At 37.9% G+C, this 20,355-nt stretch overlaps 1 protein-coding gene across 3 annotated transcripts in view; it reads right to left on the reverse strand.

The window, feature by feature from the left end:
- Positions 1-20,355, reverse strand: part of ASAP1 (ArfGAP with SH3 domain, ankyrin repeat and PH domain 1) — a 125,697-nt gene that overhangs the window by 95,091 nt on the left and 10,251 nt on the right. For all 3 annotated transcript variants that reach the window (XM_053936113.1, XM_053936095.1, XM_053936103.1), the window contains exon 2: positions 19,859-19,988. In XM_053936113.1, the coding sequence (XP_053792088.1) occupies positions 19,859-19,988 (130 nt within the window). The remainder of the gene's footprint in view (positions 1-19,858; positions 19,989-20,355) is intronic.

Below are 20,355 nucleotides of genomic sequence, written 5' to 3' on the forward strand. Positions count from 1 at the left end.
CTGACCTTCCGTGCAAGTTCCATTCTCTATTTCAGTTTCTCTTAATCTGATTAGTAAACACCCGTGACACCTGGCTGTAGTACCAGCTCACCCACATGACTTCAGACAGAAGTTTACAACGTGAGGAGCGCAGAGAACTAAATGTATTGAGACTGAGGAAACAAAGTAAAAACAGGAGTGGAGAGAACTAAAAGTATTGAGACTGAGGAAACAAAGTAAAAACAGTTTCCGTTTGCTGTAATGACTCGCAGGACATAACTACTCTTTCTCTTTCTAAGCAGTATTTTAGTTTAAATATGACACCAAATGTAAAGATCTTCTAATTTTATAAAGTCAACTCTTAAGCCTTAAGAGGCTTCCAATGGAAGCGTTTCCATTGGACTTAAAAAAAATTATCTAAAATCATCTGAAAAACAAACAATGAAATATTCAGAACATAAACAGAAAATAAAATTAGCGTACAATTTACTGTCTATCATTAGAAAAACATAAAAAGCAAGCACAAAGCACAACATTAAGACTTAATATTTTAAGTACTGACTTTAATGACCACATGGGGATAACCTATCTATTATATGCAACTTTAGTACTAACATGCTGTGAAAAAAAAAATTACAGTCCTTTGTAAAAAACAAACAAAACAAAAAATCCCACTAATACAAAGAAAAAAAAACCAAACCCACAACTTCTCAATTTTCTCTTGTGTTAAATTTAATCCCACAGAAGTCAGATAACCAAATTTTCTAAAGTCTAGGAGGTAGTCTGGGAAAGAAAAGCTAAATAAGAAACATCAACAGTTACAGGAGGAAGTATGAAACAGTACAACTGCGGTTTGCACAGGAAACTAAAAAAAGTAAAGTAAACATTACCTGGCACAGAACTACTCCCTAATGAACATCAAAGATCCCAAAAAACCCCACACTCTGGGTACCTTCAGGCCTCAAACAAATTCCTAGTTCAATCTAATGATACATTTTGCCATCCTGTAAAGAAAAAAAAGAAACTAGATAGAGCCACATGCTGAAGATAATACAAAAGACTATTCCTCCACCCTGCCTGAAGAACTTCATCCCCTTTTTCATCCCTTTTTATTTTCACAGAACTTTTTCATTTTGCCTTCCCAGTGCAATCCCAGTTGTGAGGCAGATGCCTTTGCCTTGTTGGTATCTTTTTCACATTTAAAAACTGTCAGCCAAAACATCCATCTCAGTAAACAAATATTCTCCTAAAAAGGAACCACAAATAGCCAATCAACAGGAACAAAAGTAAGGAGAGGTAGGTAATTAATTCTTCTGCAGCAAGAGCCAAAAGCCACTTGAGGCAAGAGCCACTGCTGTGGCACAGTCCAGTGCTGCTTGCTCCCTGCTCCAGGCACACAAGCCTGAGGAGAACAGGAGGCTGGGGAGGAAGGGTGGTAGCAAACACCACTCCTGCTGCACATGCAACTACCCCCGGTTAAAGGGGACTTGTGTAACACCACAGGCTCACCTGCCTGTTGATATAAGGACGTGTATTGAAACAAAGAACAAAGAAACTGCTTGGTTAACAAGTTAAGCCTGAAGGACCTACACCCTTTACTGCTGCTGTGCTGCACAGGTGATCAAAAGAAAGCCGAGAAAAAACTAAGCTGAAAGGCAACGTGAAAAAAACAAAGTTATCCTTTGCTTTGGCCAACAGTGCAACTAAAAGGGTCTGGCTACATATTTTTAAATCCCGAATTGATCATCTTCACTTGAAGACTGGTTATCTCACCTTTCTCCCTAACCAATCCTATTCAGGAGCAGAGCAGAGAGGCAGAACTTCCCACTAGCAGTACCACCTGCACCATCATGTCACAATTTCTCTTGCAGCGCATGCAAGAAAGTTTCCATTTCCTGTGCAGGCACTCGTGTGGTTAATGCAGCTCCAGCAGGCTCTGCCCCACAGCAATGCACTGACACAAGGACAGCAGAAGGGGACAAAATCTTCTCTGTAAAGACACATGGGTAACATTGTAAAGAATAAATATTTTTAATTTAACTAAGCGAGAGAAAAAACTGTAACACTGTGAACCTTACCCCTGATTCTACTAAATGAATTAGCCCAGTTTTAAGTACCTGTCCATGTTTTTGAAGTAAGCATCTGCCCAATTCTCAGATGACAACTTCAGACCAGGGTATTCTAATGCAAGTGCTGCCTCATTTTTCACACAGAAAGAAGTCTTCTGACATTTTGAACATTACCTCAGTGGACAAGGACAATGCATGGAAAATATGTTCAGCAATCCCACTTGAATTTATATGCTCATGTCTCCAGTGTACTTCTAAAGTAAAATTCTTCCATAAGCATTCCAGTCTTGGCCATGTTTTTAGCAAAGGTCAGCTGGCTAAAAGGGTCTTTTTTTCCTGAAAATGTACAAATATTTGCATTATTAACCTAAGCATATTTGAAAGCACAAAAACTTTTGGAAAGTACACTAAAATTATATTTAATGTGAGATGGTCTCCTGGTGAAACAGTATAAATACTTACTTGTATTAAATTACTAATCACATATAATTCTCAGTATTACAGCTTTTCAACAAGGTATGTTGGAAGATCTTTTCTCGTTCTCCAACACACAACTTCAGACCTTTGATTATAATGTTTTAAGTAATTGTACCGAAGAAAATGAATGTCTGTCACTTAAAAAACAGAGCTTTTCAGAATGACCACAATGACAAAAGAGCCTGTAAATGACATTACTAAAAGAAGACATCCTCCAAAAAGATGAAGTCATGGGCAAATAAAGAAATCATAGAAGCACTCTGCAAACTGAATGTAAAAATCACCAACCAGAAGATCTGCAGTAACAATTTTTCCAAATGCCTGCAAACCAATATGTTTTTCAAACACATCGAAAGCAAAAATCATGTCTTAATTCAGCTGTGAACCTCTTCTCTCATTCCTGCACCTCAAAATGACAAAGAAACTGACAAACATGGGGAGAGGGAGAATAAAAATAACCCAAACAATGAGTTTTGTGAAGAGATACCTCAGGATCCAAGTCATTTAATATACTACATCTGCTTTTTGGTGGACAAATAGGTTTGTTACAACCTATTTGACATAGTCTAATTGAATTTTCAACAAGATCTACCAATGTTCAACATCAAAGGTGCTTGATAAAAAAACAACTGACATGAGATGAGGAAAAGCCATTCTTGCAGAGCAGCAAATGTTTAGAATTAAAGGAAATAGGAATTAACTTCAAAATGTCCATTTTGCCATTCAAGAGAAGTCATCAGGAATCAGTTCTGCCATCTGCGCTGCTCAACACATCCTACACAGTCTTGAAATAATGTGGTTGGTAAGGTGACAAAGTTCATTGATTATGTAAGATGTTCAAGAAAGAAAAATGAAAACTAGATGTGGAGAGGTCATGTAACTCCACAAATTCTAACTACCCTTTAAGAAAGCACATGAAAAATATATATGTAAAGGCATAAAGCAATGCACATAAAAAACCATTTTTGAAAATCTACATATATAATGTGGGTTTCTGAATCAACCACAACCAGGGTAGACAAAATACATGCTGCGGTTTTAAGAGTTTTCTTGAACTATCCTTTAATATTTAGGAGCTACCAGGATATCAAACCACTGAGGACAGAGTAAAAGCAGCACAAAAGGCATTATTATACCAAGATAGAAGTTCATAGTACATCTGCATTTTGTTCTTTGTATCTCAAAACGTTGAAAGAGGGATATAAGAAGGCAACTAGGTTGACCTCAAGTATGAAAATGCTTCCTAAGGGGGTGGGATTAAATATGTGTACGCTAATGTTCTTCAAGCTCAAAAAGAAATGATTGATGTAAAGCAGGAGAGGTCTACAGTCTGTAAGAACAGAGGAACTAAACACAGAATGATTAATTTTTTTCTCATACTATTAAAATACCAAATTAAATCATAAGTAAACAAGTTTAATCAAAAACTCTGCTTTTTATCTTAAACACCACACAGGTAAGATGTGAAATTTATGTTTTCATAGATGCTAGCAAATTCTAATTAATGAGAAGGATATTCAAAACATCTGTGTGTTTAATAGTTTATCATCTCCAGCTCAGAAAATTTCTGAGCAGCAGATTGTTGAAATAGTATCATGGTTAAGTTTTCCTGTTAATGTTCTCCCCAAGACAAATGTTATTGATCAGTGACTGTTAAAGAGGAGGATACAGGTTTAGGAGAACTTGTGGTTTGACTCAATGCGGTGGTAGTTTCTGGAGAAAAATTTGACAACCTAGTCAAGTTTTGAGAATATCTTGAGCAAGTAAACTTTTTACTGTTTCAATCACAGCGCACTTCTCCACCCACAATGTGTGTTTCAATTCCTAACCATTCACTTTTCTCATTACTGTGTTCACATAAGCCAGGGAGTCTCAGAAGCTCTACGTTAATGCAGTTACAAAAATGGATAACAGGATAGAATTAATAGCAGGATAACTAGGACAGAACCAGTACGTTTTAGAGGGACAGACACTGTCTTTCAGAAAAAACTACCCACAAAAACAAAATCTACCAACTTGTGAATAATAAATTTATTTCTGCAAAATAAAAGCAGCTTTTATAGAAAAGATTGTTATCTAAGTCTTCTGGAGGTCTTGCTACAAGCACTGAAGCAGTTCAGAGTCATCCACACAGACTTGATATCAACCACCTTTAGGCCTGTCAAGAAGGGACAAGATATACAAGATAAAACAGAAGGATGGAAAGTTGGGTGGAAAGTACCATCCAAATGTTCTGCTCAAAGTCTGAGAAGAAATTAATAAAATTTCTTTATAAAATACTGCTCAATTTAATGCTAAGTTTAATGCTGCTGAAGCTTTTAAACATCACTTTACCTTTCCTCAGCTCAAAGTTTTCTGACTCTAACATTTTGGAGCAGTAACATGATGCTTCAACTCAATAAGTACTAAACTATACCTGGTCCCTAGCAGATCCTGGAACATGATCATAAACTTTCATTATCTACCTTTGGCTCTATACTTCATCACATGGCTCACACAATTTTTTGGAAAGCAATATCCAAGACAGCACAACTCATTACATCCATCTATCATATGCAGTTGAGGAGCACATCTATTATCCTGCTGTATGAATTTTCATTTTTCTACATAAACTATCTCTTCAACCAACATATTGTTGTATTCTATTTTGTTAATTCCATTATTAATAAAAACAGGAAAAAATGCTTTAAAACTGCACACAAAGTATGAAGTAGGGCTTCTTCAAACTCAGTTAAAAGCTTCCTAAAAATGGTAAAAATTGTTCTAAAGATTAAGCCACAAAAAAAAAAAAAAAGCCCAATACAAACAAATCTATGGATTACAGGAAGCCTGTTTGAGACAACAATGCAGTCAAATAAACCAAAGCTCATGAACCAGTTGAAGATCTTCCTTCCCACTAGGGGGACATTGGAAATAGAAGCCTTTGAGTGTCCCTTCCAACTCCAACCATGCTATGATTCTACACCACCCTAAATTTACCAGCTGTCTTTAAGTTTCAGGAGAGAAATGACATGCCTGGGTCAACTCTATACATCAGCTGAATTCAAATTAAATGCCCATATATGAAGAAAAAGCACTGGTTGTCTGTATCCTGCATGTGCATTGCTTAGTGAGCCAGAAACCATAGCACAGACACAGAAAAGCAGCAGCTCCATTCAGTTTTATACTGAGGTGTGTGTACATTTTTTGTATTGATGTGTGTGAATATACCCTGACACACAGAGGGTAAAAAGTAAGGTTAGTACAGAACACAGAAGCCCATGTTGCAGGAGTTGCAGGCTCCATTCACATCTTAATTGTTACCACATGTAAGACACATCCCTAAATGACCATCTGTCTCTACAGACTTCCATTTTAATTTATCCCAGCCCATCCTCCCAAAAGGCTGAGTGGTGCTCAGTGAACTGCTTTTTAAAACATTTTCAGTCTACTTTCACTATAAACTTCTAGGCTTGTATATTTTTCCTTCTCATTAAAACTACATGCTACTCAAATCCTGCATTGAAAACAGAAATTTTAAATTTTCTTTTGCCATTTTATGAGACTCTACTATAACTCAGAATTTTTCAATATGAATTAATTTACCTGGGGCCCTGTCAAAAACAGTAAGATTACCTATCAGAGTTAAGATCTTCCATTAAGGTTAAGTGTCCAGTACACCAGTGTTTTGTAAAGTTTTCTATGGTCAATTAATACATTCAGTTGCCTTCCCATGGAGGCCTCAGTATTCTCTTCATTCAGCTAGGCTACTCAACTTCAAAGCAAGTTCTCAGAAATTAAGAAATTCCAATTACTGATCATGTGGAAAACACACTACATGATTTTTTTATTACCTCAGAAAAATTCATTAACTAGACAGAAACAAACCCACTTCTCTAGCATTCAACTGACAAAGAGATATAAACTTATTTTTCTTGCAATTGCTTTCATAGACAGGAAACAACACTAAAAAGACTTTCAGCATGTCTAAGCAATAGTTAAAAATTCACACAATCAAACCTAGTATTTTATACATTTAACTCATCTACAGCTGTTTTGAGAGTGATCTAATCTTTATTTAAAAACTCTCAATCGTTGTCAAGCTTTAACTACATTTGTAAATTCTTCCAGCAGAAGCACCATAAACTCCCCAAATGGTGGAATTATTCAGCAGGTTGGTAGTCCAGTCCATAATGACTAGGAAGTCCTTCAAGCACTGCACTTCTCTCACTGACATACAGGAATTACTAACACCACATAGGCTGTTTCTTGCACCTAATAACATTCAATACAGGTGCATCTACTTACTTTTAAAGCCTCAGGCCAAGCTCCAGCTCTACTTAACGAGGAACAAAGTTCAGGTTTTCTTCCTCTACCACAAGATTATAGGTTTGTTTCAAATTAGAGAGTCATATAGCAACTTGATGAGAGAATGATACTCCAAAACATCCTTTTGAGTAAGTCTAAAGCACAGCCTTCTGGTTTAACTTTTGGCACATAGACAAAGGTCCAGGTGCATGTTTACAACGGTCAAAATCACTCTATCAGACAAGAGGCACCCATCCAGATATCTTTGTACACATTGTACATGTGCTTTCAGCATACTTCAACTACAAGCAAAATGTCATCACTCCACCCAATAGTTTCCTAGTTGGAGTCATGGACCAATCATTGATTTCATACTAATGCCCAAGTCTGTAATTGTTTCCCAGGTTTATAATATGAACTATGCTCTGCACCAGCTACATTGCATTAACTCCTCATTTCCCTTTGCTTTTCTCACAGAGAACACACAGGGAGTGTTTTAAAGAAACAGCTGTATTGCTATAAGAACAATCACACTATACTATGATCACTCTAAGACAAATGAGACAGTTTTAATAAGTACTTGTCAATTTTATTGATGAGTTATCTAATGGCATACACTCATCTGGACCCAATGAAGTAGCACCATTACTTGTAGGAACAAGTTATATGTAATGAAGCAATTGAGATCATGACAGAAAAAAATAAGGCAGGACAGCTCTTTATTGTTACCATCGAAAGGCAGCAATAGAGAACAAAAAGTAAAGCAAATCAAATCGAAAATGAATACACAGGAGAAAATTGCTTTGTATGCAACCAGGTTTGCCCTTGCACACAAACATTAAAGCTAAGGAAAAATATCCATGATTTTTAAATTCAAAGAGACACGAATTGCTTTCATATTTACAATATGCACAATATTCACTGATTCATTTTAAAGGAAGCTGCTTTGCTGCAACATGTTGCCTAATTAAATAGGATGAGAAAAACAGGAAGCTGTACTAAACTACACATGAGTTCAGCAAATACAGCAGGCTTTGCTGAAGTAAAGCAACACCATTACAGTTGTTTTAACCACAGAAAAAAAAATTGAAAAACCTGTCCTAGACATGGTGGAAAAAAAGCAAGCAAGGAAGCATATGGAGCACTTCAAATGAAATGGGGAGACAGGGAAGGGCAGGAAGTGAATCTGAGGGTTTAAGTCAGCAGCAAAGAACTTCATTAAACCTGCAAACTGTCAGCAAAGAAAAAATGGCATTTCTTCTCATGTTTTCTCTGCCATTTTAAAGAAGGTCTCCTTCCAAGCACTTCCTGTGAAAGCTTGGCTACAAAACTGCCACCAGAGGATTAGAAACATTTTCAAAAAGGAGGGTTTAGAGAGATCTAGAATCTCTTTCCTTATAACTGTACTAGTGAGCAGACAATATTTGGACACTTGGGCTTCTGCAAGTGACCCCACCCCAAAAGACTTTACTTCTCTGTATACTTGAATCACAGCACCTAAAGAATACCACCATTCTTTCCAAATCTGTGAGCAGACAGTTCTGTTATCATAACAGTGAAAAATAATATAAGTAGGTCTTCACATCAAAGAGTCTCTTTAAGCTTCTTTCATCCCTCCCCAAAAGAGGCTAGAGGTGAGGGAAGAAAAATTACAACCAAAGGGGCAACAAAAAAAATCCCCACCACAAAATACCCCCTAAAAATTATACCATTTTAAGTGCTGCAGCCATGACAATATACTAGAAAACTAAAAATATATATCCATCTGCCTTGCAAAAGAGGCAAAATTGTATTGTTTTGCCCAAGTAACTTTTCCCAAATCAAATAATAAAAGCTTGATATTGGCAAAGTCTCATATGAAGAACAATTTGCAAAAGAAATCAAAGCATCATTAATAAGGTTTGGAAAATGTAGTGTGTGAGACCAGTTTTACAGTAAAAACAAACAGCTTTGTCAAAACATTTAAGGCAGCTTCATTCAACTTTCTATTTCTAGTTAGTTATAACTTCTTGTCTCCTATAAACTCATTGTCTGTTTTAATACATTTCAACTTCATGACTAACACAGATAATATAAATACTTTTCCAAGGTAAGAGACTGGATTGGACAACAGACATTGTCAGGATATCCCACTTGAATTGTCATAGCATCATCACTCTTCATTTAACAATTTTCCCCATAATCTTGACACTTAGTGAGGCAAGAAAAATACAAAGCCAAAACACAACCAACAACATCCATGTATCTTAAATTTAAGCTACTTCCTTAAAAATTTTTATTTGAAAGTCATCCATTTCTGCTGATTTCACAAACACCATCACCATTATATGTTACATTATTAAGAACACAGGGATGGACCATCAAGGTCCTGTCATGGTCCTTACTTACAACATGGCACAGCTGACACAATTTTCACACTCTGTTATACTCATCCTGACATCATTCAACTTTATTAAAATTCAACAGTTTCATAAACTGACAATTAACAAACAGTTTTTGAAGGCTGTAAACAGGCACTCTGTCATCATTGAACAAAAGCGTCCTAAGTTGCTTTTAACATCACCATTACATTTTTCTAACAGCTGTCTTCATTTCCTTACTACACACTGCACAGAACAGCTCATTGTGTGGTACTTTCAAGCCTATGACATTGACATGTAGAAGTATTAATTAAAAATGATTTTGCTTGTTTTGCATGAGCATTGTCTTCGTGTAGTTTGATTGTCATATGTTTTTTATGTGACTTGACTCCTGTAAGGCCTAGGACCTGGTCACACACAACATCCTTGTCATTCATTAGAGAGATACAGGTTTGATGGATACAGGTTGGATGACAAGGAATTGGCTCGATGACCACATCCAAAGTGTTTAAATCAATGGCTCAACTTCCTGCACCTGGGTCCTGGCAACTCCCTATATCAGAAGGCTGGGGGATGAATGGACTGAGAGAAGCAGTGTCAAGAAGGCCTTGAGGATTCTGGTGGTCAAAAAAAAAAAAAAAAGTCAGACAAGAGCCAGCAATGTTCAGTTGCCAATTGTACCCTTGGCTGTACAAAGAAGAATGTGGCCAGCAGGTTGAAGGAGGTGAGGCCCCGTCTGGAGTGCTGTGTCCAGCTCTGGGTCTCCAGCATAAGAGGGACATGGACCTGCTGGAGCAAGTCCAGAGGAGGGTCACAAACATGATCAGGGGGCTGGAGCACCTCTCCTATGAAAGGAGTCTGAGGGCACTGGGGTTGTTAAGTCTGGAGAAGAGAAGGCCCCAGGGGAACCCTATAGCACTGTCCAGTACCTAAAGGAGGATACAACAGAGCTGGAAAGAGATTTAACAAGAGCATGTAGTGATAAGACAACGGGGAATGGCTTCAAACTGAAATATAGCAGGTTTAGATTAGCCATTAGGAAAAAATTCCCCATATTCCATGATTTAAGAAAATGAGGTTTTTAAAACCTAACCAAAATAGGATATCTAAATCCTAGTGCAGTCCCATAACAAGAGACAACTCTCCCAACAAACAAAACCTGCTATATGTTATTCTTCCCTGCCTCCCCTGTCCCCAGTAAGTTTTTCTGAAGTGCTATGGAAAAGATTAAGTTTTGTATTAAGAACACTTTTTCAGGTGTATTTCCCTCTTTAGTCCAAAATTCTTGCTTTGAGAATAAAAAAAAAAAAAATCAAAAGATAATTTACCTGGAAAGTAAAGTATATTACAAGAAGAAAGGAAATTAGCATAATAAATTCAAGGAGGGAGCTGTAGAACTGAAAATTCAAATCACTTTCCTAAAAAGAAAAGTTAATAATAAAAATTAACCCAGCAGAGACATAGTTCAGCTGTACTATAGTTATAACTTTACAGAATAAATTAGCTGACTAGAAGTACAGATTGGTCATTTAAAAATAATTATATAATTTTCCAACATTCAGTAACTATTCACACTATTCCTAAAAATCACATAAAGCCCCAAATTTGATAAGCTTTCTCAACTGCACCTTTGCAGAAGTGTGAGTAATATCCCATTTCCTCTATTAAAGCAGTCTTCCACTGAACGAAAAAGAAAAATCAATTTTGCTTAAACCGGTTTTATTAGGTTTAAATGCACTGTTTTTCCAAGAATAAGCTTACTGTAAACTCCTACCTGAAAACACAAAAACACATTCATGAAAGTAAACAACTACTTTACCCCGCCTCTTTATGTTCTAAAAGATTAAATAATGCAGTCCAAACAATTTTAAGGAGCCTACTTCTACAGTCAAGTGGAGTTTTCAATGTCTCTGTGGACAAGAGGTTTCACATTCTCTCTGAGCCCTTGTTCACCAGACTCATGGTTCAAAACAAACAAGCCCCCAAAATAATAATAAAAAACCACAAATACACCCCCTCAAAACCTCCTCAAAAGTAATCAGAATTTCTACTCTATCAGTTTTCTTTCTTTACATATACTACATACTTGAAGAAATCAATATGACCTTCCCTTAGTCTCTTGTCTAAGGCTGAAGAAGTCTAGTTTTCCCTCATTAAGTGATGTGCTCTAGGCCCTTAATTACCTTGGTGATCCTCAACAGGACTTGTGGCAGTCTGTAATTTCTTTCATGTATTGGTGAACGCCAAACACAGTACTTTAGATGTGGTCTTACAGTTCCTGACAGAGGGGAAGAACCACTGTTTTCTGGCTGCTGGCTGCAACTTTACTAACACAGTCCAGTATGTGGCTGGCCTTTGTCACTGTGAACCCACACTCAACAGCTCATCCACCTGAGTCCAAGGTTCTTCCTTAGAAAACTGTCTTCTGGCCAGCCTGTACTGCTGCACATGGCAATTCCATCCATCCCTGGAGCAGAATGTCATATTTCTCTTCAATGAGTCACACAAGGCTCCTCCTGTATCAGGCCCTTCTCCAGGTCCCACTGAAGGGTGACTGCTGCCAGCACATTGAACAACTTGGTATCATCCAAATAAACTTGATGGGCTCACACTCAAGCCCACCATCCACACAATTAAAAGATACCAAATAGTTCTAATCCCAAAACTGATCCTGGACAGCATTGGTGCCACTGATGCCTGCTGGACTTTGCTCACTGATCCCACCCTCTGGGCTTGGCAACCCAGTCCATGTCCCACCCACCCTGCAGATCCCTTACCTGGTCCATCTCTCAGCAGCTTGGACAGAAGGCTCCCAGAGCACACCATGACTAAGGTCTGACAGTCCTACAGACTTCAGTTTAGCAGGAAGTTACCTTCAGCACCATATTGATTTTTAGCTCTTAACCAAGAGAAAACCAAGAAATTAAAAGACTGTACTGGCATTGTAAGTTTATATTTCTGCATCAGAAAGAGTTTTATATTTCTTCTTTTAAGAAATGTAACAAGAAGGATAAAACAAGAAAGAGGTGGCTATTTAAAAGACAGAAAAAGCATACACTTTCCAGCTTAACCATAGCAACAGCACAACTTCAGGCCTCTCCTTTCACCACTGACTAAAAGAGACAAGAAGGCCACATGCACATCTATGTGTGTAAAATGGGAAATGGAATCCTTACAGCATTTTGGTGCTTTTTCACAGGATAATTAAAGGAAATGTTTTCCATAATCACCACAATCAAGCCCACTGTACTCCAAAATCTTACTTGTCACAATGCTTATACAAAACCTCAGCATTAGCCCACTGATAGCGATACTTACAACCCGTAACATATAGATACAGATAAATAACACAGAGCAACACCATCTCTTTAGAAATATAAAATAACTGTTTGTTGCACTTATCAGCAGGGAGTGGACTTCCAGCTGCACTCCCTCAGGAAAGGAAACTCATGCTATTTTCTCAGGGATTTTCCTTGGTACTCCTCAATAAACTTTAGACCTCTTGGCCAGTATCAAACAAACCTGGCTGAACAGTCTCTAAGAGAAGTACCAAAATATACTACTAACTGGACTCTGAGAAGTTTCCCATGAGATATAAAACCACTATTAGTTGAGAGTCCTTTTTTTTAGAACATGCTTATATTGCCTACCTTTGCACTTGAAACAATACTGATAATTAGTGTTCTAGGCTTGATTCCACCTAATGGTTTTATTGCAAGGCTCTGTTCCATTCAAAATGAGATGCTATGATCTTTCTTACAATTATGCTATGTAAATTTGCTTCACATCTGCTGTTTAAAATTATTAACAACCACCTTTATTCATATTGTTACAAATCACAAAGACAGTTATGAAAATTGAGTTTTACTCTTCATATTAAGAAACATACTGGAAATTAAATCAACCAATCTCATTCCGTTCTGAATCATTCACGTGCAGTCTTTTAGTGACACCCTGCTGAAATACAAACATGGCTTTGTGGGTAGTTTTCCCCTCTCTCTTTTCTTCAAAGCACTTTTTTATTGCTTTTTAACTATGGAAGGTGTCTCCACAGGACTCCACCCAAAACATTAAACTCAACTTTAAGTCGTGTCACTTTAAGTGTCTGCCCTCCATCAGGGCCAAGTTCCCATGACTACATGGTACACACTCTGTCAGGGTTTATCTGCACAGCATACTGAAAAGAGTGCACCAAAGAGCACTTTCACAGCTTCCTAACTGATGAGTAAACATGAAGAAGCCTGTTGGGAGTTCAAAACAAGAAGCAGTACTTCTCAAAAAAACATATGAGGTACCAAATGCAGTAAGTACTTTCAAAAATATGCCTAAAATGAATACAAATTCTCAAAAGCCAAAGCTAATTCATCTGCCATGACTGAAACTTTGAACTACCAGTGAGTGTTTCTTATTTTTCCTCACATCAGTCACATTTAAGCAAAAGGAGATTGTCTGCTTATTACAGACAAATGCTTTGACTGCTATCAAATGAAGGGTAAAACTGATTACACACTAAATGAATAAATACTGTAGCATGCAAATATAAAAGCATCCTCAGCTGCATTTTAAATACAATACACTGCTGTCAACTCCATCTGTATCACATTTTCAGTATTGTGATCCGGAGTCTCCCATGTGCTCTCACTGTGGCCTCTGTATTTCAGAATGCTCACATGCCCATCTTTACATCTCTGTTGCAATTTGTCATTCAATGCAAAAGCAGCAACAATTATCCTGAGTTTTATTAACTACACAAATAATTTTTTCTTATCCATTATTTTTAGGACGGTTTGCTATCAAAAGCATATTTCTTCAAAAACTGAAGATTGCTCATGGTCTGTTACATAAAAAAACAGCTCTGAAGTGCTGTTAAAAGCAAGACTGCTTCTAACTGCCATAAGTAATTGTTTACAAGGTTAGGAAAAGCTGTGTTTAAGCCTAGTGCTGCTGGAGTTCCCTGGATTCACTTCTTAAAAATAAAAATATATTTTAATAAAAAAATGGAGAAATACAATGAATAGGATGTTACAATTCATTTGTTGTGATTATATAGAAGCGATGCTTCAAAAGAAATTAAGTGATATAAATTTTTTCTATTCTTTCTCTTGACACGCACACAAAATAGATCCTACCATTATCACAGCCCAGGCTAATGAACAAAGTCTGTGCATAATACCAGCAAAAGATGATCCAGAATGTAAATGCTCCCGTTCTCATGCATGATTTCACCTGCCTCCCTTGATTTTGATACTCTTTCACTGGAAAAGGATACTTTGTCACTGGAAAAGGATCTTGTGGTGGAAAAGTGTATGAAATCACCACAGAAGATCTGATGTTACAGCAGTTTCAGTACTACACAAGTTTCAACAAAATTATAAGGAGGAAAAATGCTGTCCCCTCATCCTCATACCAAAAGTCCTTCCTCACAGTAGAATAAGAAATAAATGCATAAACTGAAGCCTAAAGGGAAAGCTACATATGTGAAACTGTGAAAATGATTCATATACAACACATTTTGAAAGAAAAAATTTTAAAAAGGCAAAACAAAAAAAGTAACAACCCCATACTTTCCCCTTTCCCATCTCTAATCTTAGAGACTTATCCAGGACATGAAGAACAACATGAGAAACCTTCTCCTTTCAAGCTATGTTAGATTACAGCAAACTTGCACCGAGAACAACAAAATGTGTATGAGGCTGAGCAGGAGCGAGACAGTCATTCTTTTACTGATGTATATACACACATCTGTTATAGGACCAGCCTTGACTGACAGACTGCTGTGCTCAGGCAGATCAGCACAGTGAGAAACAAAATGAGCAACAATAACTGCAGGAATAGTGTTGGTTTGGTTTTTTTTTTTTTAATTAAAAACGAAAACATAACAAAAACAAAAACAAAACCTGAAAGCAAAATGCAAACATATTTGCAGCCAATCTAATTGTCAGAAAGCACATTCTGAATTTTCAGCTTCTCACTCAAGTGCAAAAGAGAGAAAGAAATAACATTAATCATTAAAGATGTTCAAGTATTACAGAAGTACAACAGAAAAACAGGCATTAAACTGCAAAGTCAGCATCATCTCAACTGAAGTTATTCTTTATTTTATCATCAGCTTCTAGCTGTCCCTTCATATTTACCAGCCTGACTAAAGAGAATTTAAATATTTAAGCTTAATCTCTGTCTCCAGACAGTCCTGCACAACATCTGCTACTTTAAGAGAAAGACTCAGAACTGCCTGGTCATGATAACTGAGCTATCCCTTGAGTGCAAAGATGTCCTTTCAGCTGGAGCTGGGACACAGCAGAATGATAATCAAGACAGTCTTGTGGTGATCCCACATGTGCACTACTTATTCTCAGAACAGATGTCATCATTCTCTAAAAATTCCAACTAGCTCACAAAGTAATATTAACTCAATGATTAAAATCAACTTTTCAAAATCTATTTGAGCAATACAAATCATGAAGCTTCTGTGGATATAAAAGCATGTCTGGTCAAAACAAAGCAGAGGCTGTATTTTAAGAGATTGTATCAGTGATCTGCCTGTATTTACCACTTAAGCTTTTTACTTTAAAAAAATAATTAGTCATCCATTTACATATGCAATAATTCCCTCTTCATATGATCATTACAGATTCATATAATGGTTTGGGTCAGAAGAGACCTTAAAGAGCATCAAGTTCCACTCCCTGCCATGGGCAGGGACACCTTCTACTAGACCACATTGCTCAAGGTCCCATCCACACTGGCCTGGAACACTTCCAGGGATGGGGCATCCACAGCTCCTCTGGGCAGCCTGTTCCAGTGTCTCACCACTCTCACAGTGAAGAATTTCATCCCTATATCTAATTCAGTTTAAAGCCATTCCCCCTTGTTCTGACACTCCATAGCCTTGTAAAATGTCCCTCTCCAATTCTCTTGTCACCACCTTTAGGCCCTGGGAGGCTACTCTAAGGTCTCCCCAGAGCCTTCTCTTCTACAAGCTGAAAGCTTCAAATCTCTCAGCCTCTCTAAAGAGGAAGGGTGTTGCATTATAAAAGACATCTCCCACCTGCATGCAGAAATATGTTAAAAATATCTTTTTTGCATTAATGTAAGATTATGCTGAAGAAATCAACAGAAAGGAATACAGATTGCAAACTCTCTCCAACTCGACCTATAGTACAATATAATGGTTGTTTCTCTATGTGCTTGAGAAAAAGCCTATTATTTTAGCAATAGAAGGAACTTTAAAATGTGTGTTTACTTGGAGGCAATTACATAACACTCATGCTCTAAAAAAATGTTATAAAACAATCTTGCAGCTTTTGGCAATTACAGTTAAAGATGCCTAAGCCTGGCTAGAAATATGGCAGGGTCTTTTCTTTTTAATCTGGTGTGACCGGATGACAAAAATCTAAGCTTGGTCACTTAAAAGGAAAAAAAAAAAAAAAACTTGCACATGTTCTTAAGTAGTTTTAAACAATGTAGCATGAAACCTTTCTATTCAATAAACTGCTATAGAGTAGCATGTTCTTACTACTGTCTTTGATTAATATTATGACAGATTTAAATAAAGTTTGGGTGGAGGATTTTTTTTGTTTTGTTTTGTCTTTTGTTTTTTAATAAGTTGAGAACAGAGAAGTCCTTTGGAGAAGCACTTCCATGGTTCTCATTTTGTGAGGTATGCCTTTGTGTTTTGCTGGGCCTTCCACTGAAAACTTATTGAATGCAAACTCATCAGAATCAGTAAACACGTCTGCTCTGATTTTTCAGTTGAAACTTGTTCCAAATTTGCATCTAACTGCATCCAAACACTCCACTGAAAATGATTTTAATAGGAAAAGAGCGGTAACTAGGAGATAATATGTAGCAATTCACCCAGCTGAACAGACTGCCCCTCTACTGATGGACAAGAAAGTGAGAAAATCAGCAAATGAGTCCATCACCTATTATTATTTCAGAATACTTGTTAGTTGTGATGCAGGAACAGTAAGTTCACAATTTTTTAATAGCTTCAGGGAACTAGATAAAGGCATCCACACAAAACCATTTCTTTTTCGTCACATTCTTTATGAAAAGGTGTTTCTTATCTAGCCACTGATCTGAGCTACAGCAGGAATTACACCAGACTCAGAGGCTGGGAAACAGAGCTAACTAACTTTCATTAAATCTGTTTCATTTCCCTCCCATTTCTGTTCAGAAAATAGTTCCAATTTGCAACATTGCTTAGAATAAAGAAAATAATTAGTTAATCCACAAACTAGTCACTGAGGTAGGTGCAGGTTGTGCTGAATTAAATTAGCTGCAAAATAACGACCTAAGACACTTCAGGCAGCAGCGCCATAACAGCACAGAGTCTGACAGTGTCTGCAAAAGCCCAGAGAGAGCTCCAGCCCAGATGCAACATTCAGTAAAAATTAAACAGCTGCAAGGATGGAATCATCCCCTTTGCCTTAACACAGCAGGCTCAACACTGAAGTTCAGGAGCTGCTTGAGGAGTTCTTAGGTCATTCACAACACATCAACAACAGCAGCAGGAGATACACAACACCCACTTCAACCATTCATTTTAATCCCGTGTTTCACAGAACTCACTGCTTTAGGTAAGCAGGTGTATAGAAACCAACCCAGCTTGAAAGCAGCAGCAGCAAAACTCTGTCTTCACTGTAATTGTAGCTTGCATGCACAAAGACTCCAAAGGAGCCTTCCACAAGCCACATCCTGACTGTATTTCCCCATGCAAATTAATAAATATAGATTTGGGAGAGTTGCAGATTTTTTGCACATGCAACAGTAGAGCTTGTTTAAATCTTGTTTCCCACCAAATAAAGCTTTTGTGTATTTACAGATAATAAAAAAATAATGCAAAACAAGTCCAATTTAAACTGCAATCAGTTCAAATAGGGCACATAAAACAGTTATACAAACAAAAGAAATTCAAACAAGAGCAACACAACCAACAGAAGTACCCACCATTCTTTATTCCCCTGATTTATTGTCAAATCTGACATAAAAACTTCTAAGATACACACAGTCCACACAAATAGTGCAGAACACCGTGTATTTATCTTCCATATTTTGTTTCTCTTTGGACAGGCATTATCACATTCAGCCTGCACTGATGTATCTCCCAAACCATGAAAGCATTACACTGTATTCTTACCCTAGAATTAAGTCACCACTGATGACAAAACATATATTTTTATTTAACTCTATATGCATGCTGTCAAGTGTACTAACAAGTATATCAATGACTGTACCTATTCCAGATAGTTAAGAACAGGGGGCAGCAATTCTGTCAAACACTAACCTAACAGGTCGATTTTTGAGAAATCTATCAGCAGCCATGGCTTAGTTACAAGAGAAAAGAAAAACCAAACCAGTTACAGTTATGGAAAAGTTACAGATGTTAATTAGGTTACACAATAAAAATAAAATACATAATTCTAAATGTGAACTTACAATCACTCTAGTCAGTTACTGCAGACAATTGTACTGTTACAGTTTTGAATATAGACAGTGTTTCTAATAAAACTTCAGCTGATCTGAATCCTGTGGAATTATATTCCCATACCCAAGACTATCAAGCAAATACCATAATTAAATAATTAATACTCTTTCCTTGCATACCAAATGCTTTGCTCATGCCAACACAGAACTAAAAGACTCTATTAAAGCCATCTCCTAGATAGGCACGGGCTCCTGAAGAATCGACAAATACTTGATGAACTAAGTGTATAATCCAAAACAACAACTAACTGCACCCCTGCAACAATAGCAAAAATCTGCCTTCTTTCAGCATCATTATGCTTGTACCTTCAAGCAAGCACAAGGCAAGAGAAGAGCTGTACACTGTCTTGTTTTAAAGTCATTTGGAAGACATTTCTTCATAACCACTGACCTAGTCAATAGGAAATCACTCTGAAACCTCAAATAGGAAGCAGTGGACTGATATTCCTTGGAAACCAGCTCTGGAAGTTTACCCATTTTCATGCTCCTATTTCTTGACAGCAGAGCAGGGTGAACATTTAAATGACGCTCATAACAAGCATGAAAAAACCCCAGCACTGAGGCTTCAAGGTTGAAGTGCTGGGACCGTATAATCTCTTCTGCTGCATTATTTTGCTCCTCTTCTTCCACCAATTCTGTTTTCATATTATTTCCCTCACTCCACATTCATCCCTTCATCCTTACCTCATTTCTTAAACCAAGTCTCCCTTGGCAGATTCCTACAGTCAGAGTTCTGCACTTACTTGATGTAACGAGTGGCTGGGGAAAACCTCTACTAACGCTCCCAAACAAAAATCACCCTTCATCTTCCCTCTAAAAATCCCCAACATTCACACATTTTTTTCTACTGCAACAACTGACAACACTGAAAACACCAAGAAGTACCACAGCAACATTTAAGTTCAGACAACTGCTTTACGCACTAATCTCTGAGACGCCAGAGCAGGAAAGCTTTCTGTAACTAGCTCAACACAAGGGCAAAGTCCCACAATTAAAAGACCAGATTACATGCATACCAACGCCTCTGGCTCCTGTGGATTTGGGCGGGTGGTGCTGCCCCGTCCCTGATGCTCTCTCAAAGGCACATAAAAAAAAAAATTAAAAAGAAACAAACAAACAAACAAAAAAAAAAAAAAAAAAAAAAAGGGAAAGAAGGATAAAAAACAGGGGATAGGATGTGGGGTGTGGACGATTTACCTCTTCCAGCAGTGTGACCGTGTTCCTGCAGTTCTGCAAGCGGGTGGTGAAGCTGGAGGTGGTCGGGGAGTTGTAATCCTCTGTGGTCTCGGCGATGAACTCCGACACGGTGATCTGGTCCGGCATGATCCTGCCCCACCGGTAAAGCCCAGGAGAAGCCGGGCACACAGATCCGGAGAGAGATGAAGCCAAGTTTCGAGGGAAAAAAAATAAGAAAACGAAAAAAAAAAAAAAAAAAAAACAAAAAAAAACAACAGAGGGAAGATGTTAACAGCCAGCAGAGACCCGCAGCATCAAAGCACCGGAGCCGCAGAGGGAGGCTGAGGCTTCGCCCTCTACATCCAGCCTCTCCCCGGCCGCCCCCTCCTCCTCCGGGCAGGAGGTGAAGGGGGAGAGGCCCCCGCACGGCGCCCCTCGCTCGGCCCCGCCGGTGGGGAGCGCTCCCGCGGTCGCCTCCGAGCAGTCCAGCTCGGCCCCGCCGCGGCGCTGCGGGGAGG

Source organism: Vidua chalybeata, chromosome 1 (genome assembly GCF_026979565.1).
Source record: "Vidua chalybeata isolate OUT-0048 chromosome 1, bVidCha1 merged haplotype, whole genome shotgun sequence".
NCBI lineage: Eukaryota > Metazoa > Chordata > Aves > Passeriformes > Viduidae > Vidua > Vidua chalybeata.